Genomic DNA, 23,607 nt, shown 5'->3' with positions numbered 1-23,607 from the left:
ATATTTTTGAGATTTATTTTTGAGATATGATTTTGAGCTCCAAATTTGTTCATCGGATTAGATCAAATATCTCATTTTGGTTTATCTATGTCCTCCAATGGTTCTAACTATTTTGATCTGTCAAAAAAAAATCTTAAAATCCTTCAAATCAATTGAAAAAAATAAAATAAAAGAGAATTGTGAGAAAAATAAAATTTAATATAAAAATAATTTCAAACTTTTTCTTACTTTTTGTTGTTTTCCTTCCGATTTTCATGATTTTATCCTTACTAATTCGGATCAACTTGCATCGTACACATAAATTTGGTGGGTGAGTTTCCTTACGATGATTTTATGCATACACAATAACTCGAACTTGAGACCTGTTTAAATAATATCAAACTCCTTATCACTTAAACCAACATTGTTAGTAACTTTTTCTTATTTTGACACTTAAATTAATTTGTATTTTATGTGCCAACTATTAATTAGATGAAAGGATTTATCGTTCAATTTTTGAACCATTCAAAATGCGACGAGATGAGGTTGGTCTTTGGAGCAATATCGTGGCCATTACCTAGGAGGTTCTCTCAACTCACAAGAAAATTGCCCACAACAAATCAAAGTTTACTTGTAGCTTGGAAGGCTCCTACTCATGGGAGAGTGAAACTAAATACCGATGGTGCTAGTCGGTGGAACCCTGGTATTTCGGGTGCAGGTGGTATCAATCGCAGCGATACTGGTGAGTGGATATTGGGCTTTTCTGCTCATTTGGGAGTATGTTCAAGTATTACGGCCGAGCTCCAAGAGATCAGATTAGGACTTGCTATTGCGTGGGAGTATAGTTTTCGAAACGTTGACTGTGATGTTGATGCTCGGTTGGCGCCGAATCTCATTGAGTCCGGTAATACATGTTATTCACCCGCTTGGGAGTCTTATTTCTGATATTCGAAACCTAAAGGAGCGGAGGTGGAATATTTGCATCCAGCATACATATCGTGAAGCAAACTTCTGTGCGTATGTGCTTTCTAAGCTGGGTTACTGTCTCGAAGAGGAGCTGGAAATTTATGATCACCCACCAGTCGATGTACTTCCTGCTTTGAAAGCTGATCTCATGGGCATAGCTTTCCAAAGAGGTCATATGACTACTTAGCTTTCTTTAAATTCCCTTTGAAACAAAAAAAAATTATTGCTAAAAAATTTGTTATCCTTCAACATTTTAGATTCGAATATCGCGTATACAAAAAAATACAAATGTTTATTGTTAAATGGTCAATATATTTTGAAAAGATATATCGTAAAATTAATTAGATGAAAAAATCAATTATCTTTTATGACGTGAAGATATCAAAATTGGTGATATATATAATCAAATTTTAAAGACCAAAATAGAAATTCGAATATAATTAAGTGTCAATTTCCCTATTAACTCTATTATTGTTTGTCAAAACAAAAATATATAGTAATTACTTTATCGAATCGGAGGTAGGGGTGATTAAAACTCTACTCGACTAAAAAAACTTGACTCGAATTGGTTTCAAGTTATAATTTCATAAACTTGACTCGACTCGAAAAAGAAATTCAAGTTCAAATCGAGTTGTAAAATGCAACTCGAATAACTCAAAATTTTTTAGTAATTAGTGGATTTATTTTCAAGTTTGAGTCGAGTCCTTAGACTTTGTATAATATATATATATCACATATATAAAAATATGAAGATATATATTTGTATTGTATATATGATTATAGAAAGTCACTTAAATTAGAATAAAATAATATTATAATATTATAAATATTTACAATTAAATTTAAACAGAAATTCGAAAAAATGACTCAACTCGACTCGAATTTTATAATCTCGACTTAACTCGAAAAAATTTCAAGTCAACTTCGAGCAGTAAAATAAGATTCGTCAACTCAAATAAATCAAAAATTTTTACTTGATTTTGATTCGACTTGATCGAACGCTCACCCCTAATCGAAGAAACAAAATAGCAAGGCGTAGCAAAATCTCAATTTCATTTCAATCCAACGGTGGAAAACATAGGTTGCAAGTTGAGAGCAACTTACCAAGAAATCAGGGAATTAAACTCTATATTTAGACGCGCTATGTTAGTCTCAGCCTTTCACTTCTCACTTAGAGCAAATTGCTTTGCAGCCAAACAAGGTTTGCTCTTCTTTTCTTGCCCTATTTTTGCATTTTAATTCTCCATTTTTATTTAATATTTTCTTTAAAATCGATGTACAGGTTTGCTTTAGCTCTAGAAGTATGCCATATTCGTTGAAAATTTTAATACTATATCAATTGTCTGGTTGCTGCTTTTTAATTTATGTGTTTTTGTAATTAGATGTACTGTTATCGACAATTTTGGTTTCTGGGTGATGGAGAGAGTTTAAGAGTACTTTTGTTTGCTTTTGATTAAGAATTTTATTTTTAAACATTTAAAAAAAAAAATCTTCTTTTTCCTCTACAAAAGGAAGAAATATGATTTTTTTTAATTAGTAAACAGGAATAGCCCGACATTAAATGTGTTTCGTAAAGGGTTGGTAGTTGAAATCCTTAAAGAAAGGAAGATATACTTAAATGAAAACTAACTTTTGAGAGCATGAATTCTGAAAGGAATGCAAGTTGGCCTTGAAATGTTGAATAAGAAGAGGTGTTTAATGCCGTCCAAATCAATATTCTTTGTTTTTAGGGTCAGGAAAGTCGGTGAGGTTTTGCCTAAACTAGTTATTTTATTTTCTCTCTATCGCATATGGTCGTATATGATAAACTGTTTGAGTTAGTGTGAGAAATATTGTTGAGAACAACTTCTGGATTCTTGACATTATTTTGATGGGAATACTTTTTGTATTGAATCATTGCTAGATGAAATGAAAGTCATTATTTATTTTTATTTACCTTTTTTAATAATGGATTGGATTAATTCATTTTACGGTGCTGTTGATCCATCTAGTTTCATATATATTTGATCTATTTCAGCCTGCTAAAGGCCATTCAGCTTAAAGTTAGGATTCAGGTTTTCTATACCATGTGGAAGCACTTTCAGTGCTCAGTGGAGTATTCGTCCTCAGTTTACTATATGTCCTTATGTCCCAAACCGGATAATGACAGGCAGATTGGGGTAAGTTTTCTACTTAAATCTTTTGTATATAGCAAGGGTATTGTTGAATTAGCTTATCTGACTACACATATTTTCTTCTAGTCTTTTATATGGATTTGGAACTGCTGAATTTGCAGTCCCATTGCCACTTGTTAGTTTTGGTTTCTGCATGAGCATTCATTTGCATACGTGAATTTGATGCATGGCATATTGGTGAACATAATGATTAAGTGGGCAGATTTACCCCCTTTGTAGTCACTCTTTTTGTTTAGATTGTATTTCTGCTGGTTGATAGTTGATTAAAGAGAGACACAAGTGCAAAAATGTGTGATGCTTTACCTCTAACCATAATATGCTATTTGTTGGCAACCATTGAAGAATAATTTTGGTGTATGCTGCTCTTATGCGGAGTCACAAGAACAGTGAGTAATTTGGGAGCATCGAATTCAGGCTTATTTTCACGTGATTCCTTACCATTGTTATCCTTTTTGAGGTCGTCTCAATCACATCATCGTAGGGGAGCACGGTTCATTGTTAGAGCTGAAACTGTGAGTGTAAACTACTTCCAATTTCTTTTGCTTTTGTTTTGTTTTGTATTTTTTTGGGTGAAAATTTAGGCTTTAATGTTTTTTATTAGGTAATTATATATTTTGAAAATTTGAGTATGCATTTCATATTGTTCTTGCCGTATTTTGGCATCTGGCTCAATATTCCATCCTCATTTTAGCATGATCATGTTATATAATGAGCAGGACTATTATACTGTCCTTGGGGTGTCAAGAAATGCAAGCAAATCTGAAATTAAAAGGGTATGTCGACGTACCAAAACTTGTTCAGTGACTGTTCTATTTATTCCTTATATGATTTTTTGCTGCATTTATGTGCTTATTTTTGTTTGCTAATCTAATTTCTTATTTACGATTTTTCAAGTTGAAGTTAAGTTTACTTGGATTAAGGGTTTTTGAATGGAAAGTTTTAAAACACTGATGCACAAGCTTTAATTTTAAGAGAGGTAGGTGTTAATAACATAAATCAAATAGAATATTAGAGAGGATGGATATACGTGAAGTGAGGCTAAGACGTAGTCCAGGATATTTACTAGGTAATAAATGGATGCTTTCAAATTTTGGAAAGAAATGTAAGACAATGGTTCAACCAAGATGATTAACTTCACCTTGGTAAAAAGACCTCTTAGGTCCTTCTCAATTTCGAAATTGGGAAAATTGGTCCCTCTCTTGACAATCTCGGAAGTGACCAATTAAGGACAATTAGTCACGACATTAATGTTCTCCATCGATTTTAAATAATTTTGATTGACATAATTATAAATTTAGCTCTCAATCTTTATATATCATGTAAACTTGGTCTTAATTATAAAAGTACAACAAATTTAGCCCTCAACGTTGACAAAATGTATAAATTATATGTTGAAATTTTTATAATCAGGATCAAATTGACATGATGCATAATCATTGAGGGCTTATTTTTTATTATGTCAATCAAAATTATGTAAATTGACAAAATATTAATATCGCGATTAATTATCTTTAACCACTCATTTTCGAAATTGATTGGGACTAAATTGCTCCTCTTTTTTTAGAGTTGTCAATTTTTCCAATTTTGAAATTGAGAGGAACCTAAGAGGTCTTTTACCTATTCACATTTGTGGTCTCTGCTAATGGGAAGGAAGTATCTTTTAGGTGTTTCAACTATTTGAAGGAAAAATTATGGTTGTCCTGCTTTGATTGGAGCTTCAATTTCCCCCCCCCTGTTACTACTTCCTGCTCTTGTCTTCCATATTATATTATCTTACTTTTTTTTCTGTTGGTTTTTTCAGCTTATCGTAAGCTTGCACGAAGTTATCATCCAGATGTGAACAAGTTAGTTGATAACCTTATACCTATTGCCTTTTATTTATATGGTTCTGTTTGTTGCACTTTTATATATTTCATTATATTTAGATGTGATGTGCAGTGCTAGTAAGCTTGAACTTGAGTTTGATGTGTTTCAGATAAAAACATGATATGATTATATCAACAAGCTCTAGTTATCTGGATTTTCTGGAATTTGATGTGATGCAATCTGAAAATCAGTTTCAGATCATAAGAATCTGCTCATTGAAAGTTAATCTCAAAATAAATAAATAATAATTAACATCTGAATTAGTGATATTGACCCATATGAGAAAATCTCTGAATACTTTGGGCCATGAAGTGTTGTGGTTAGTCTCTGAGAATCATCAATTTTTTTTTTAATTATTCTCCTTATTTTCTTTCCCCATTTTCAGATTTAGTGATGGTACAAGTTGTTTGATGCAGAAGTGACCACAATGATCTTCAGAAAAATTTCTTCTCTTATTCTGGTTGAACCATATCATTTAACTTCTTTACCGGGGTCTGGGAAATTAGGTTTCATTAGTTGTTGCATAACACTTTCTCTAAGAAGTTCGGTTTAAAGATGAGTTGGAATTCTCTGAGAGATCATATTAATGAGATGGGTTGACATCCACTTATTGTCATCATAATATCCTCATCTCAGGATGGAGGAATCAGCTTGTGATGATTTCAAGCGGGGAATTAAAACAAAAATTTTATCCAAAATGATATTTTACGATTTTTAGAATGAGAACGTAGTTGCTGAAAGAAATAGAAAATGGAATAGTAGTAGTCATGGAATTCCCAAGTTAGGTGTTTGTTGAGTTCTATTAATATATTTCATATATTCGTGGAAGCAATTGCTGAAATGGAGACTATATGGAACAGTATTTTAAAGATCTCTGACTCTCACTGAATACTTTTTCTTGGAAGTTTGTTTTTTCAGTTTGTGTTGCTAGTTAAATGTCTTTAACTCACGTATGCTTAAACATTAGTAATGCATATGAGGTAAGAGTATCATGCTGTGCTTACTATGGTTTCTTTTAGGTGCCTAAAATGCAACAGTCCTGAATCGCTATGGTCATATCTGATCTTTGAGGTGCATTCTATTGCTTAGGTATTGTCGGATGATAAGCGATCTCTATACGACAAATATGGGGAGGCTGGACTTAAAGGTGCTGGTATGGGAATGGGGGTAAGTTAATTCTACTGATGCTTAATAAGATCTTTCATTTCAAAATTATGTTTCCCATATTTTGTCAACATTATTTCATTCAGGCATTGATGTCATGTTTGCTTTGACAGGATTTCAGCAATCCTTTTGATCTGTTTGAGTCACTATTTGAATGCATGGGTGGTGTGGGTGGCATGGGTGGACGAGGTTCCAGGAATAGAGCTGTTGATGGCCAGGATGAATATTACAGTCTTGTATTGAATTTTAAGGAAGCAGTGTTTGGAGTTGAGAAAGAAATCGAGATAACCCGCTAGAAAGCTGCAGAACTTGCAATGGTTCTGGTGCAAAACCCGGAACAACACCATCTAAATGTACCACATGTGGTTGGCAGGGCCAAGTTATCTCATCTGCTAGGACTCCACTGGGGGTCTTCCAGCAGGTAATGACATGTTCTTCATGTGGTGGGACGGGGGAAATTTCTACCCCATGAAGTACGTGTACTAGGGATGGGAGGGTAAGGAGAACGAAGAGGATTAGCTTGAAAGTGCCGGCTGGTGTGGACTCGGGCAGCTGTTTAAGGGTCCGGTCCGAAGGAAATGCTGGAAGGAGAGGTGAGTCCCACGGTGATCTCTTTGTAGTCATTGAAGTCATCCCAGACCCCGTCCTAAAACGTGATGATACCAACATATTGTACACTTGCAAGGTGTCATACATAGATGCAATACTGGGAACAACAATCAAGGTTCCAACTGGGGATGGTATGGTTGATTTGAAGATACCGGCCGGAACCCAGCCAAACATCACCCTCGTAATGGCCAAGAAAGGTGTTCCTGTTCTAAATAAGACCAACATTAGGGGTGATCAGTTGGTCCGTTTCCAAGTTGAAATTCCAAAAAGGTTGAGCAGTGAAGAGAGGAAGCTTATCGAGGAGCTTGCCGACTTAAGCAAGGGTAAGACAGCAAGTGACAGGAGATAGGTGTATACAACAATGGCATTAGGTGCTAATTGCCACGGAAATCGTATGCACTGTCTAGTGAGGGCAGCTTCTGAAGTCGGAACTACCGCTACATGCAAAGATAGACATTGCAGTTCTGAAAATGCTTCAACTACGAAAGCTGAAAGCAGCTAAAATTTGGACACGTAGGTAAGGTAAGATTATATTGTGATAGTTTTGCCCCATATAAATGAATGTCGCTGGAAACAGGGAGGTGTAAGAAGAGATGGACTTTAGTGATAAATCCCTGTTTGCAGCCATTCTTTGATATTGAACTAAAATCTGGGCAACAAAGTTATCCTTCAGTTTTGTCTTTCCTATTATTAGGAAGGAATGAATGGTGATGAAACTTCTCTCATCCATTTGGACAAGCCCACCTAATTTGATACTTTTGATAATAATTTTTTTATTTAAAATTCATCATAAATATTATTTATGAGTAGGATTTACTTATACAAAAAGTTTTATACAAAAATACAGTAATTGGATGAATTTTTTTATTAATATGAAGTAATTACAAAATAGTATTTGTTTAAAAATAACATTCAATCTTTTAATATTAAACGTTTACATTTTTGATATTCTCAGAATAATAATAATTTTTTTACTACGGAGACTTTGATATTAAAAGATTTTATTTTATTTTTTTCATAAATATTAAAAAATATTAGTGATAGATAGCATTTTAATTTTAGTCTAATTTTTGGTGTGGTCGTGGTGTTCTGGAAGCACATGCAACAGAAGTCTATATTGGCTGCCTGTTCCTATTTTTGATAGATACATTCAGTTATTCACACTATAAAGTTTATGTATATTGGTGGGTCACCACTAATCAATTAACGTAAAGTGGGAGCAATGCTAATATATTCTTTTTCTATGTTGGACCAAGTCCAAATCACTTTGAAAACAAAATATAAAGTAAAAAAATAGATTGAAACTACATTTCTTTAGATTTTATTTGAAAATATTAATTATAACACGATATTTTGATTCGATAAGAAGCATTTTAGAGCAAATGAACGACAATTTTTTTAAGAAAAGAAAGATAGGATATGAGCGTTTTTATCCAAAAATAATCACCCTGACATGAATTGATTACATGTCAGGCACCGTTTTAGAAAATTTTATTGATCTAATATCCTTTCTAATAAGGTGCGGATTTTTCTCTTATGTGGCGCCACATAATGAAAGGCGCGGATGATCATTCGCTCCTTATCCGAGCAGGCGCCACGTAAGGGAAAGGCACGAATGATGATCCGTGCCTTTTTGGGATTCTGACACACTCTAGAAAGGAACGGATGGTGATCCGTACCTTTTAATTAATTTTCAACCGTTCACACCTCCCACATTAATTACCTCATTCTGCCAAACCCCTCCCCTCTCCCTATAAATACCACCCCTTCTTCATTCAAACACACCAAATTCTCAAATCTTCTCAAAGCCCAACCCCTCTTAAAGCTCAAACCCGGTCAAATTCTATTTAGAAGGTAAACTATTTTACTATATTATAATAAATTAATACTTTAGTATTTTATTAAATTGTATTATATTTACTTTTTATTAGTTTTTGCAGTTATAAAATGGAATACGGTCTGCTTCGTTTAAATGGACATCATATCTCGAAGCATTTTGTTAATACGATAACATTTTTAAATTCTATTTTAATTATAATTATTATTAATATTTTATTTATTTAAATTTTTTAGTATTAGTTTATATTTTAATTTATATAATATTTATTAAATTAAGAGAGAGACCGTATATTAGATCTCTTCATCCGTAATCTTAAGTTAGAGATACCAACCCGTGTATAGTTGTATTTAGTCGAGGCTGGATTCAGTTACGTAGCAAGATACGAAGGGCACCGTAACCTAGAATCCAACTTGATTTCTGCATTGATTAAGCGGCGGAGACCGGAGACACACACATTCCATCTTCCGTGCAGAGAGTTCACAATTACGCTGGAGGATGTTTCCATGCATGGGGCTTCCGGTAGATGGAGATGTGCTTTCTGGGGTAGTGCACGGTGACTGTCATTCATTGTGCCAGGAGTATCTTGGAGATGTCCCGCCTAATTTAAATAGTGGTCGAATTACGTTAAATTGGTTGGATGTAACTTTCAAGCGTTTGAGTAGCAACGCCTCGGAGCAGTAGGATAAAATGTATGCACGAAGATGTCCCGCCTAATTTAAACGGTGGTCGAATTATGCTAAATTGGTTGGATGTAACTTTCAAGCGTTTGAGTAGCAAAGCCTCGGAGGAGCAGGTTAAAATGTATGCACGAGCTTGCATACTATAGTTGATAGGAGTGCTCCTGATGCCGAACAAATCGTGCAACCAAGTTCACTGTATGTGATTGTGTCACCTCGCCGATTTTTATTAGGCTGGCAAACTGAGTTGAGCCTCGACAGTTTTGGCATTTCTCTATAGGAAAATGTGTCGAGCTACTGACTATAGAAAAAAATACTATCGACGGATGTCTCCTTCTATTGAAGTCTTGGGCGTGGTATCACATGCCATTTTTATGTCCGGTGGTGAAAAATTCGTTAGTCTTCCCGCTATTATTGAGGTAATTATAATACTGATTTCGTATATTAATAATTTTATTTAGTATATGATAAAAATTATTTCATTGAATGGGTGGTCTACTGCAAGGAAAGATCATTAGGATTTATGTGATGAATTAGAATCAATTAGTCTACTAATTGATCAGAAGGCTAGCACAAATGTATGTATTTAAATAACAAAATCTACTTTTAATTATCTTTATATAATTAGATTATTATTTTGATAAGAATTATATATATTTGTTTTAGTTTGAATGTGCTCCTTATTGTATTGAAGAGATGGGGATTTGCATCCCACATGACTTAAGGGACCCATTAAATGTTTGGATGACGGTGGTCACTCTGATCTGTTATGCGATTGTCGAGTGGCATCCCACTGATCACGTGCTCCGCAAATTTGGTTTTGTACAATCAATTCTGGAAGCACCTAAAAATCTTGACGATTTGGACAGCACCGATCGACGCAGCAAAAAAGAAGTGGACTGGTTGCTAAAGTACTATGAGTGGGTAATAATATGAGAGGATTGAAGTGGGCGCATTCTCCGTACATAACCCATTTATGTGGATCATTTGACGGTTCCAGATGGTTATTACGAGTGGTTTAAAAGGAACGAGAAACAATTTCTACTTTCCAAGGAAGCACGAGGCGAGAGCATTCATCGACGTCAACAAAGACGTCCACCATCACAACTCCATCGTACCTCGACTCGTAGACAGAGAGTGGACGCTTCCGGTTCGTCCTCAGCTGCAGCACTAGAACCTTTACAGCTGCCACAGTCTACACCATTGTACATTCCGCAACCGTTTCAGATGGCTCCGCAGCCATATCAGATGCTGCCACCGTCGTTTCCATACTAGATGTCACTACCACCGCATAGTTATATGACTCCTCCTGGAGGATATATGGTTCTATGTTTGCAGATCTAACTTGAGGTTCATATACTGGTTATATGGCAGGTCCATCTTCACCACCGATGGCTGCCGCACAGACACCTCCTGTACAATTTTCTCACTCATCAATGTAGGTCTTTTCTTAGTTTTCCCAATTTTCTATGAGCGGTGGGATAGTCAGTCATACACCTCTAGGGTCCTTATTCTATGAAGGTGTTACATCGTCATTCGTCCCTCATCAACAAAATGTACCTGCTCCTGATGATGATGATGATGATAATGGTGATGGTGATGATGATGAAGATGATGATGAGAGTGAGGAGTTAAAACAAGTTATACGAAGAAATCCGCCTCGAGACAGACAGTTACCGCCCTGCTGAACACATTCAAGACGCAGACATTGATAGATTCATATATTTCATTATTTTTGTATTTAATTTTTTATTTAAAAAATTGTAATTTTTTTAATTATTGACTTTTTATTAATTAATTTATTTTGTTTATTATATTAATTCAAGTGAATGCTTTTATTATTTAATGCTTTTTAATCTCTTTTCTTGTATCGTTTTCTTGTTTAATTAATCGGTGATGATCAAATGACATTAACTTAAAGTAAATGAAAATTAAATTACAGAAACTTATCTTTCATAAACAACAACTACATCAAGCACAATATCAACAATTACTTGATGACAAAAGAGATAGACATTTTTTCCTAATGTGTCATGGGTTTCTACAATGCCACATCTTTTGTTTTCTCTAGACGTTTCTCGAATATCCATATCACAATGAATTTGAGTGGATTTTAGATGACCGTGATCCCTCAATAAGGACGTATCTGGTACAATCAGAAGCTAATTCTGAACCTTATTAGGGTCTTTCTCATTATCTATGGGGGAACTCAAATTCATATACCTTAAACACTTCTGATAGTAGGCATACGAGATCCACAAAATGGTTATAGTCTTGATGGGTATGCGAGCAAGCTGTTATGACATGAGAGCATGGATACTTTAGAGCTTGAAAAACCCACAGTCGCATCATCTGTCTCATAGATTAACTTTGAATGAGTTAGCTTAAATCCCTTAAAGAGGTCGCGGGATCTCTATGACATGAAATAATTCATGGGTTCTAGAGAAACTTGTTACAAACATCTCATTTGATGCAACAATTCTTTTTTGTAGATTTGTAACTAATCTAGGGTGATAGACATGACCGTTTTGCACCCAAGTTTGAGCTTGTCCCTCAAGATTGGCAAAAATCGCTCCTAAACAAAAATATGTTGTTTTTACCAAAGTCGTTACTAGTAAACGGCGTGCCCCCTTTAAGGTCAAATTGATAGCCTCAGCGAAATTGGTCGTCATGTGTCCACCATCATATGCATTTGTCTATATTTCTTTATTGATGAGGATGATGTAATTGTATAATTCCTCGTTCTTTCCCCTCAACTCTTGAAGCATGGACTCAAATGTTTGAGGTAATAGTTCGTAAACTAAGCATCAAATGTAGAACTTAATAACTTTGTTTACATAAAAAAATGAAAATGATTGACAAATAAAAAATAACATTTTGACATACTCATACGCACAAGTAATTGGCGCTTGACATTCTTCTTAAACCTTCCATAATAGTTTACAACAATGTGTCAGATACAGTACCAATGTTGGACATAGGGTGGTTGCCACATTGGACCCAAATAATCCATTTATACTTTGATCTCAGCTCCGTGACCTGAAACGACACATATTTTTTCCCTCGTGATAACATGTAAGCGTAAGTTTTGGAGGAAAAAGCCCAAAAATATGTATCTTCTCCTTCAACAAGGGCAAAAGCAACTGGAAGTATGTTGCAATTACCATCTTGAAAAACTGCCAATAGTAAAACTTGATGTATTTTCTATACAAGAATGTCCCGTCGATTTGGACCACGGGCTTGCAGTATTTCACAGTATTAATGCACTGTGGGTAAGTCCAAAAAAGCCGGTAGAATTGACATCGATCGTAAAGAACTCGATCATTGTGGTATGCATAGTAAGTTTCGAAGTCCATAATTGTCCCAATATTCAATCTGCGCACCACCCGAAACCAAATTGGTAGTTCATTGTAAGATTCATCCCATTCGCCGTGAAGTTTTTAATGGCATTCTGCTTTTCCTTCCATGCTTCCCTATATGAGACGGTATACCTATACTGCGATTGTATAGTTGAAATCAACACATCAATAGCTATATGGGAGCTTGCTTTTACCATGGGCATGGTGGCTTGGCAGATCATGTCAGAGTCTAAGTTGGGATGATCCTGGTTGATCCCTCCAACAAAACATGTGCGAGGACCATTGTATATTGTTAGTTCAAATATATTGTTTTTCATCTTCCTCTTCGATACACGAACCATCCAATTGCATCCGTTTTCACGTTAGACACAGTGACATACATACTTTTCGGTGATAGAGCGGCCGACTCTGGACTGAACAAAATTACGAATATTGTAATTCTTAATTGCCATCATTGCTTCTTGTTTGCATGAAAACTCCATTCCTTTATATAACTCACCATTATTGACTGATAAATTAAATCCATAGTCACCGACATTAGGCATATCTGTAAATTCTGGCCCATACATTGCACCATAGTCAACTTCATACATATGTGTTGGAGATTCAATGTGTACCGTATTTGTGGGAACTTCATCTACATCATCATAATCATTGGAGTCTATGTTGAACTGTGATGATTCTGGGTGAACAAATAGTCCAATCTCAACACCATCTGCACCTGGCTCACGAAGAGGTTCTTCTGGTAGAGATGAGGGTTCCTCCACGCTGTCGACATTTAGGTCGAACAAGCTGGTACTTGCATGCCTTCCCCTTGAACTTGAAGGCATCTTGACATTGAGGTCGAAGAAGCTCGCATATGCCTCTCCTTGGAGCTTGAAGGCATCGTGTCAAATGGGTACTATACATATTGTTGCGTGACGCAACTCCATATCCAGTTCAATGAAATTAGCAGATGAATGTCTTCCCCTTGAACTGGATGTGATGCTGCCATACGAATTGTTTGTGGACCCACCTCGATACAGATCGTAAGAAGTTGCTGATGAATATCTCCCCATTGAACTTGATGGGATGACACCATGATGCGGATTTCCCATTATGACGTTAAAATCATTAAATATTACTGTAGTTGGACTGTCAACTTGATCAACTTGTTGAGTCAGCCCATAGTGAGAGCATAATGACATACCACGAACAACACACACTTCAACTAATTTCATACATCTCTGTATCGACGTCTGAATAATGATCTTAATAATCAACCATCATTGCAACATCGTTATCATTCGATAGTTTGAACGCTGTATAAGTTAACGAAAACACCGATGTTGGAAATCTGTACTGAAGCGAGGACAATCTTCTAGTACTTCCAACATGAACCTTCCTTGAAATCTTCGTTATCAGTTCCTCAAGAGTTATGTTTATCTTGAAGGATATTTTGATAGAATGATTTGATGCGAACACGACGCCAGTTTCATATTTCAAAATTTCTCCATCATAGTAAACAATAGCTAAAATACTCGTCATTCTGAGAGTTTGAAAGATTAAGAGTCTTATATCTGCAAAAACAAAAGATGAAAAACGCCTAATTAAATAAATAGTGTACGAATTAAAATATAAATTAATAAAAAAATTTAAAAATATTAATAATAATTAAATAATATAATTTTATATTGTTACCGTATCGGCAAAAATGTATCGACATATGATCCCACTTTTCAATTTTACAACCGCAAAAAATAATAGAAAATAACCAATACAATATTTTTTTTCCAAATAATCATACATAAAATAAATATAATATATTAAAAAAATTACCTTACAAGAAAATATCAAAGGAACTGGTGAAACAAATATAGTAGGAATTGATGTGGTGATATTTACGGTTGAAGGGGGTATTATTTATAGGTGAGGGGAGAGTTTAAAGGTCGAGAAGTTCGGAACTAATAATAAAAGATTCGTGTCTTACTGGCGCGTGTTAGAATCCCATAAAGGCATGGATGGCGTGGCACGAGCTCGGATAAGGAGCGGATAACTATCCGCGCCATGTCAGAAAGGGTGCTAGATCCGCGCCTCATCAGAAAGGGTGTTAGATCGGTAAAATTTTTTGAAACAGTGCCTGACAAATAATTAATTTCTGTCAATGTGATTTTTGGGTAAAAACGCGTAGACTATGATGTGAAAATAATCTTTGTGGAGTATTATCTAGTACGCTAATCTAGATTAAGATTGTTCGGAAATATGGATAGTGGATAAAAACTATTTATAAATTGAATAAACTAAACTAATAAAAACTATAATCTAATTGACAATTTAAAATATATAATTATTGTACAAATAAAACAATTTCAGTAATAAAATTATTGTTATTATTTTTAAGGTCTTAAATTCAAACATCAAGAATAATAAGAATATGAGAGTTCAATAAAAGACAATAAAAAATATACAACCATTATTGTTTAAAATGTATATATATATACAAAACCATTGTTATTTCCATCAAGTTACATTCATATTTTTAATATTTTATATAAATTAATGGGTCCGTCCAAAATTAATTACAGAAAATAAGACCATAAAAGACGTGCTTCCTAAGGTTCTCGATAGACTTCTGTTTCTGACAAAAATAATGTCTGTCCTTCACCCAAGGGAATCAGTATATGATTCTTACAAGTTATTACAGTCCATCTGAAATAATAAAAAACACCCCATCCTTTATTTTTCTTCTCTAACCGATTTCTTTCTCAAAGGTAAGCAACTTTCTTCCTAAACCAAGTTCTAAGTTCTTTGTTTTTATGTTTTTTTTCTTGAGATTCTAAGCTTTGGGTTTTATTCAATTATTGGCTTGTTGTTTTACTCTCTTGATTCGGTTAAATTCATTGTTTTTAGGCTGGTTAAATTCAAGGAAAATCTCTGGAGAAAAAGAAGATGTGACCTTTTTAAAAATAACTGCTCCTTTTACTTGTTGTTTAGAGAATTGTTTCAGTACTGAAAAATAGATTTCCCTTTTTTTCTTCTTAATCCAAACATTTTTCCCCAATTGGAACTATACTTGTTTGATTTTGCATTAATTTGCTTGGTACTGAATGTTAAAAGCTGCATTACTGTTCTGCAATCTTGAAAGATCCTTTGGAGAGCTCATTGTGATTTTGTTTGACGTTCTTTCTCTGCCAGAAAAGGAATATTTGATGGAAAATTTGTTATCTTTTTATTGACTTATTACACTTATTGATTCTAGTAACTTCATGTTATAACTGAAAAGGAAAGAATGATTTTGCAAAGATGAAACGTTCTGTGAGACAAAGTAAAGTGCTGGGATACATATAATTTCATTATATAGCTTCCAATCACTGACCAAAAACTTTCTGGAAATGATGATTGTCAAATTATATAGAAAATGTCAATGATTTGAAATTTGTAAACTGATATGAAGTGAATTGCCTGTCATTTCCTCCTACCCCCAAAATTTATTGAAGCACTAATAAATGCTGTAAAATTCCTGATGTGAGTCAAGAACAGAAGGGCCTGTGCTTGACAGTTGCTAGTTTCTCCATCGATCGATGGTTGTCCTAATAGGAACTTTTGTATATGGAACTCTCTGTTTTTGTTATGTTTTAATTTTTCTCTCTTTAGCAATTATTGATCTGTATTGATCTTAACTGCCAACATTACTCGGACTCCGATGTTAGGTTGTTTTTTTTTTCCTAGTTATCATTTGTAATATGCTTTTATATTTATGATTTGATGCATATTTTTTTGCAGTGATGGTCACTTGTATATATGTAAGAGATTTTGTATTTCATTGCATTGATCATTGGGCTCAACTTTGCTGAAGATGGGACCATTTCTTGGTGCACTTTTGTTGGCTTGTTTGCTCTCATTTGTATCTGCTGATTTTCAAGGTTATTCTTGTTTAAATGCTCCTGTTGGGCAATTTTTCTCAGGATTTCACTTCACTGGTAAATTTGACGATAGACATCATTCACAATAGGCATGTTTGAGCTTGTCCTTTGTTTTTTAGAGTTAAATTTCCTATTTGTAATAGTCTTTGGAGTGTTGGGCCTTATATGTGCTAAAGTGCTTAGATGTAAAGGGATGATATTACTTAGCCAATAAGCTCAAATGGATTCACGAAAAGATGCCTGAAGCTTTTCTTCTTGTTCAATAAGTTTTACCACTCTAGGGTCCTTTTAACCGTCTCATTAGCTTGGGAATGAGGCGTTAGTGAGAGAAGCTCCTCATTCTCTCTAAAAATCAGGCGTTTTAAAATATTTTCTTTCTTTTTCCCTTTTTATATCTCTTTGATGTCGAGTAAGGTGAGAAGATTTGTTGGGAAAAATTGCTTTACAGTGATCATTTTCAATATCCCAGAGTATCTTCATCATCAAGGTCTTAGGTTTTTTCCCGATAAATATGGCGATGTGGTTGATTCTTTCATCCCTAATAAAAGAAGTATGGGAGGAAGTAGGTTTGACTTTGTTCGCTTCAGCAGAGTGGAGGACGCGAGGAAGGCTATCAATTGTGCTGATGGATCTTGGTTTCAAGGTTTTATAATTAGACTTTTCATGGCGAGATTTCAACCTCGTGAAGAATTATGGAGAAAGAAGTTTTCTGGTCCAAAACTAGCCGAGGTCAAGAGTAAAGTGGAGGTTGATAATCATTCAGAGGCTCCCATAGTCGGTGTTGTTGACGAGGATAAGCTCTTAGCTCTCAAAAATAACTTGGTAGGTTGGTGCAGAAAAATTTTAAAAATGAAAGAGCTGGCTACGCTTTTGCATAAGGAAGGCGTGTTTTGTCCCAAAATTATGAGGTTAAGTGGTTTAGCAATTTTAATCATTTTTGAAGATGAAGAGAGTAAGGATTTGGCTCTTAATAATCAGATTGGGGCGTTGAGAAACTGCTTCGACAAAGTGGAAGTGTGGTCGGAAAAGTTTCAGTGCAGCAGCCGTCGGTCATGGATTTCGTGCAAAGGAATCCCTTCGTTCGTATAGAGCCATTCCACCTTCAGAAACATTGCTGGCAAATGGGGAGAACTTTTCTCCATTGAGGAAGGGACCTTCAACCCCGACTCGTTTGATAGAGCATTGTTGCAGATAACCACGAACTGCCAAGCTTGAGTGGAAGACTACTTAGATTTGAAAGTCGGGGATCAGATCTATACAATTTATGTTTCTGAGTTTGAACCTTGTTTCAAACCAGAATCTGTCTGGGTGGATTCATCCATGATGGAAAAGGTAGTTGCCTACCCGTTATCCACGGTGGGGGAACTCGATGGTGATTCGCCAGTGAAGATTTCCAAGGTGAAGGAATGTGCTGAGGAAGCAGGAAGAAGCATGGACTCTTCGGAGGTCAATAATTCCAAGCGGTGTTCTGAGGAAGAAGACAATCTATTATGTTGTATGGGGAACATAACTAGAGGATGAGGTTGAGGAGGAAAGGAATATAGGGGAGGAACTATTTTCGGGACTGAGGATTGTTGTTGCTGGTCAGGGGATGGCTCAATCGAAAATTGAGGAAGTAGTGGAACACGAGGATGTGCTGGTCCAAGCGGAGAAAGAGGCAGAAAATGACAAGAGGAAAAGTAGTGACACTGCACGTGGTTTTGAGGGAATGAAGGATTATTTTATAGAATTCCCCATGTTGGATTGTAGGGTAGAGACAAAGGTAGTGGAGGATGAGAATATTGTGGGCCTGGCAAATAATTCTGCATTTATTAGTTCCAAGGGCGTGGACAGGCAGAACCGGACAGCAAAGGATGGGAATAATAATAATTTAAGCTCTCTCCATTCAGCTCTTGGAAAACATTCGGCTCAACACTGGAAGTCTAGAGATTACCGTAGAAAGAGTAATCACAGTAAGGTGCAACGTGTGGAAGGATTGTCTGAACTTGAAGGTAGAATCCTTTATGATTCTGTCTTTCATGCAAGGCGGCAGAGACATAAGAAGGATGCGAAAGAATCCCTTCAGATCGGGGAAGATTCGGATTTTGAATCTAAAGGCTCACGAGTGTTCTTGATTTTGGAACATTTTAGCGATGGACGTATTGAAAGATACAATATGTGGTGATTTGTTTTCGGGGAATCGAAGTTGATTTTGGATTTTGGAGTTGGAGTTTCGGTTTGGTCTCCGATGTCATGTCCAGTATTCGGTGCAGAATGGTGGACAGAGTTTTTTCGAAGTTTCTGGTTTCTTCACTTATCGTGTGGAAGCTCATGGCTTTAATGTCCGAATTTGGCTTTTATGGTTTGTCAGCTGTTATGTGGCTTTTCTATAGTTGTTCTGTGTTGTGCTGTGTTTCGGGCCAAGTTCTGGTTGTCCTCTTGGAGTTGTTGTTGTAGCTGAGGTGATTAGGCAGTTAGTGTTGTTGTGAAGGGTTGTTTTTGGTTGTTTTCTGATTCTTTGTTTTTGGTGGGGGTACTATAAGTTTGTATCTTATGTAATTTCTTTTGTTTAATGAAATCTTAAGGCACTCTTTTCCTCCTTCCTCTGATTAAGGAGCTCGTCTACAAGCTTCTTTAATAAAGAAGGGGGTTTTTAACGAGACCTTCAATTCCTATAAAAAATAGTTTTACCACTCTAGGGACTATCAATCGTTATCAATCAGCTGAATTTTCAAAGCCTCTAGACTTGGTTGCTTAGTTATATTTTATTGAACTTTATTTCACTCTGTGTTATCGACTTAAATTTTGGAGTTGAGTTTTTGAGAAATTTGGGCTGAAGTAACTCACTTCTGTTGAGATCCATGTAAGTTGCATGCATGAGTTAATGTGCATTTGGTATAGTGAGAGGATCTTCCACTATAAGTTCATTTCCTTTTCTTCTCTTGGTTGATTTTAGATACTGATTCCTTAGGCCTTGGATGGCCAGAGGGTTTATTTATTTGCTTAATTGTATTATGAATATCTATCATCTGTTCCAGGAGATGCTTTAATTGCATTAAAGAGCTCACTCCATGCTTCAGCCGATCAGTTGAAAGATTGGAATCAAAATCTAGTTGGCCCCTGCACTTGGACAAATGTTAAGTGTGATCCTAGTAATAAAAATGTCATATCTGTGTAAGTTATTTGTATACTTTTTATTTCTCCTTGACTATGGTTCATAGTTGCAAATGTACGCGTGCATGATTTCATTGTTCTTGAAATATTATTTTTGTAACATAAATGCATGTTTATCTTGATATCGTCAATTTTCTTTCAGCACTTTGTCATCCATGAACTTCTCTGGCACATTGTCCCCTAAAATAGGAGTTCTGCAAAATCTTTCATCAATGTACGTATCGAACATGAATTTTAGCAATTAATAGTTTGTTTTTTTTCTTGATGTATTGAATTTTGCTGAGTAGTTCCATCACTGTTTATACCCGGTTCTCGGGTTGATAAGAATTTTCTTTGCTTTCTAACAGTGCACAAACCTATTGATTTATGTCATACATCATTATTAGGCTAAATGTTCTTGTATGATAAGCCTTAATAATCTCTTTGAAATGATATGAATATGTTGGAGGCATATGAAAACTGAGAAAAATAAGTAGCTTACTAAATAACATTGGTTTCAAGTGACGGAGGAGTTACCTAGGACTGCTGATTCTGGAGGATCATGAAAGGGCTTTACTGTAAGAGTGAGACTGTTTTGCTGAATCTGTTGGTCGAATTACTATTACTCCATAAGTTCTGTATCTTTGGTGAAAAAGTTGAATATCTTACATGTGTAGTAAGTAGTAACTCTGTACTATACGAGCATCCTTATGGTAATAAAATGTTAGATAATGATTGCCACTAATTCAAAGCATAGACTAAAATTGCGAGTTTCTGCTCATTGATAACTTTATTTAACTAGTTATTTCTGCACACGGTCATTATAGCCTTGGGATGGATCTTTTGTTCTTATATATTTATGTGTGCTTTTCCATGTCCTGCATGCAGTACGTTGAAAGGAAATGGTATAACTGGTGAGATCCCTAAAGAGTTTGGAAATTTGTCAAACTTGACAAGCTTGGATTTGGAAAATAATAATTTAACTGGCGAAATACCTTCTTCCCTTTGGAATCTTAAAAATCTGAAATTCTTGTAAGAACTATCTTTATATTAAGATTTTACTTGTTTTGATATATTTTGCATTACCTCGTAACTCATTCATAGGACGACATTCTTTCTTTCATTCAAGCAGGACACTTGGTAAGAACAATCTTAATGGGACCATTCCACAGCCTATTTCAGGTCTTACAAATTTGATCTCACTGTAAGTAAAGAATCCGGAATGGCGTCCGAAGGTCTTTGATATACAACAGCTAATTGATTAAACATTGAGTTTTAACAAATTGATCCATGCTTTCTTAGTTTGTAAAGTTTTGAACTTGAACGCATGATTGATTATTTCTTTTTGGACTTCTTTTGAAGTGCCTTTGAAATGGCTGAGCTTTTTTTCTTTGCAGTTCGCTTGATTCAAATGATCTTAGTGGTCAAGTACCTGATATTTTGTTCAACATTCCAAATTACAAGTACGATTATTTTTTATTAATTTATTTTATTGCCTATTTCAATACAAAGAAATAAAACTCTTTCTACTATTTATTTATTTTGCTACTACATGTGTATTTACACCCTTTTATCTCTCTCCAGCAATGTGCATGCACCCACTGTAGATGTATGCTTCGGTCGTGAACTTAATCCATTAACTTTGTTTATTCAGTTTTACAGGAAACAATTTAAATTGCGGTGTAATCTATTAACTTTGTTTATTCAGTTTTACAGGAAACAATTTAAATTGTGGTGTAAATTTTCCTCATCCATGCGTGTCAACTGAAAACAATTCTGGTAATTTCATTAACTTTTTTTTTGACTCGGTAACATTGTTTTACAACATTCAACGCTGTGTTGTCAAGGCATGCACCCTAGCCCTTGTGCCTCAAATACTTATGGACGAGGCGCATTTGACCAAGCACACACTGATGTACCTAGGTGTGATTTTTGTATGGCAGTATGTACAAAAAAGCCTGCTCGGTTGAAGTGCTTTTAGGTTATTTTATTTTTTCTTTCTTCATTAGTTGTACCTAGGGACGAAGGTAGGAATTTTGTGTTGGGGACGAAGATAAAATTTAAAAACTTTGGAGGCCAAAGCTAAAAGTTTTGTGTTAAAATGGTTTAAATTGAATTATTAATTTTTCTGAAGGGGGTAAAAATGCAATTTTTTCATTTAATTAAGGAGCTAAAAAGAATTAAATTGAATTATTATATTTTAAAAGGCGCTAAAGAAGTTATTGTACCATTTCACTAAGGGGCCAAGGTCCTAGCCTGCCCTTGGCTTTCTCTATTTTGTACCTTTACTAGCAAGAAAGGTGACAATATTATGTAAAATTATCTGATACATAGGCTGTGTAAACTTTAGTTTATTCAAGTCTGTCTATTCTAATGCCATGTGTTCTATTAAGATTACGGGTTAGGGTTTTATGTTTTAGTCTTTTGAATTTAGGGTTTAGAATTTAGAGTCTAGGGCTTTAGGGTTAAGATTTTAGATTTTAGGGTTCAAATAGATAGGGTTGTGTAAACGTTAGTTTACAAAGCATGTATATAAAAAATTACTCTAGTATTAGACTTGACTTATTAATAGTCGAGTACTCAACAACATACATGGGTCCGTGAAGAATGCATACATATTGGGCAACAAAAGTAAAACACAAAAAAGAGAACTTTGCATATTTTGTACATAAAATGGACTATTTTTAAGAGTTATATTATCATATTTCCTAAGCTTATCATAAATACATATTGCCTTACTTTATTCAGGCGAGTTTCCTTTTTTTTCTTGAGCTTTGCACTTCTGGTAGTTCAATGGTACTAAGGCCTAGCGTGCTCTTTTTGCCATCGACAGCACTGGTTCAAAGGTTTCTAAGATACAACTGTTAAATTTGCACAATAATTTGACCATCTCTGAGGTTTCTCTTTTCTTACAGGATCATCACATAAGCCTAAAGTTGGTCTTATTGTTGGAATTGTTGGGGGATTTGTAATTCTTCTTTTTGGTGGATTGCTGTTTTTACTGTGCAAACGTAGACAGAAAGGCAACAAGGGCGAATTCTTTGTAGACGTTGCAGGTTTTTACTACCTTTTAATCACTTAGCTATGTAGTTTGCAGAATTTTGTATTTCATTTGAAAGTTTCTTGGCATTACAACTAGTAATTTACTATGTAGCTTCTATGAGCCTTAATTGAACCAGGAATGTCGAGAAAGTCAATTTTGTTGACGGATGTGAAAAACATTTTCAACTATAATGCCTTGTTAAGTATAAATCGGATTTCATTGTAAGGATAACTTGAGCATAATCTGTTCGTATATTTTTTTGAAATTCCTTAAATTTGTTTGGTCAGGTGAAGTTGACCAAAGAATTTCTTTTGGTCAATTGACAAGGTTTGCATGGAGGGAATTACAGTTGGCTACAGATAGCTTCAGTGAAAATAATGTTCTTGGAAAGGGAGGTTTCGGAAAGGTTTATAAAGGTGTGCTTTCTGATAACACGAAAGTCGCAGTTAAGAGATTAATTGACTTCGGAAGTCCTGAAGGAGATGCAGCTTTTCAACGCGAAGTTGAGATGATAAGTGTCGCTGTTCACAGGAATCTCTTACGGCTGATTGGCTTTTGTACAACACCAACGGAACGCCTTTTGGTCTATCCCTTCATGCCGAATTTAAGCGTGGCCTCTCGTCTTCGAGGTACTAGATCTTTGAGTATTTTATTCAGCATGGATTTTATTACATATTTTAACATTTTCTATCTTGAGCTTCAAAAGAAGCATAGCGTATATTTGGATGTGATAGTTGCAAAAATAAGCTCATCTATCTTGAGCATAATTTTGTCAGACTCTGAAATATTTTCTCAATCTATTAGCTACTATAAATGTCTTCTCTTGGAAATTTGTAGAATCTATTGTGCTGCTTTTATTATTCCCTTAAAACTTTCCGTTCTTCCAGAGACCATCA

General features: G+C 35.1%; 1 protein-coding gene and 1 pseudogene across 3 annotated transcripts in view; both read left to right on the top strand.

Moving 5' to 3' along the window:
• Positions 1 to 3,492: 3,492 nt before the first annotated feature.
• On the top strand, positions 3,493 to 19,110 carry LOC120216420 (annotated as a pseudogene).
• LOC120216419 (probable LRR receptor-like serine/threonine-protein kinase At5g10290) overlaps positions 15,264 to 23,607 on the top strand; it is a 24,352-nt gene continuing 16,008 nt past the window's right edge. The window contains exons 1-10 of one of the 3 annotated variants that reach the window (XM_039213853.1): positions 15,264 to 15,384; positions 16,397 to 16,536; positions 19,554 to 19,689; positions 19,832 to 19,903; positions 20,557 to 20,700; positions 20,801 to 20,872; positions 21,066 to 21,131; positions 21,377 to 21,447; positions 22,584 to 22,724; positions 22,999 to 23,340. In XM_039213853.1, the coding sequence (XP_039069784.1) occupies positions 16,470 to 16,536; positions 19,554 to 19,689; positions 19,832 to 19,903; positions 20,557 to 20,700; positions 20,801 to 20,872; positions 21,066 to 21,131; positions 21,377 to 21,447; positions 22,584 to 22,724; positions 22,999 to 23,340 (1,111 nt within the window). In that variant the 5' untranslated portion in view covers positions 15,264 to 15,384; positions 16,397 to 16,469. The remainder of the gene's footprint in view (positions 15,385 to 16,396; positions 16,537 to 19,553; positions 19,690 to 19,831; positions 19,904 to 20,556; positions 20,701 to 20,800; positions 20,873 to 21,065; positions 21,132 to 21,376; positions 21,448 to 22,583; positions 22,725 to 22,998; positions 23,341 to 23,607) is intronic. The other 2 variants (XM_039213852.1, XM_039213854.1) reach the window with 2 other exon arrangements.

This window comes from Hibiscus syriacus, unplaced genomic scaffold (genome assembly GCF_006381635.1).
Source record: "Hibiscus syriacus cultivar Baekdansim isolate YM2019G1 unplaced genomic scaffold, ASM638163v2 tig00110160_pilon, whole genome shotgun sequence".
Lineage (NCBI taxonomy): Eukaryota > Viridiplantae > Streptophyta > Magnoliopsida > Malvales > Malvaceae > Hibiscus > Hibiscus syriacus.
The sequence above is the reverse complement of the archived record's forward strand: the minus strand, read 5'-3'. Positions and strand labels throughout refer to the sequence as shown.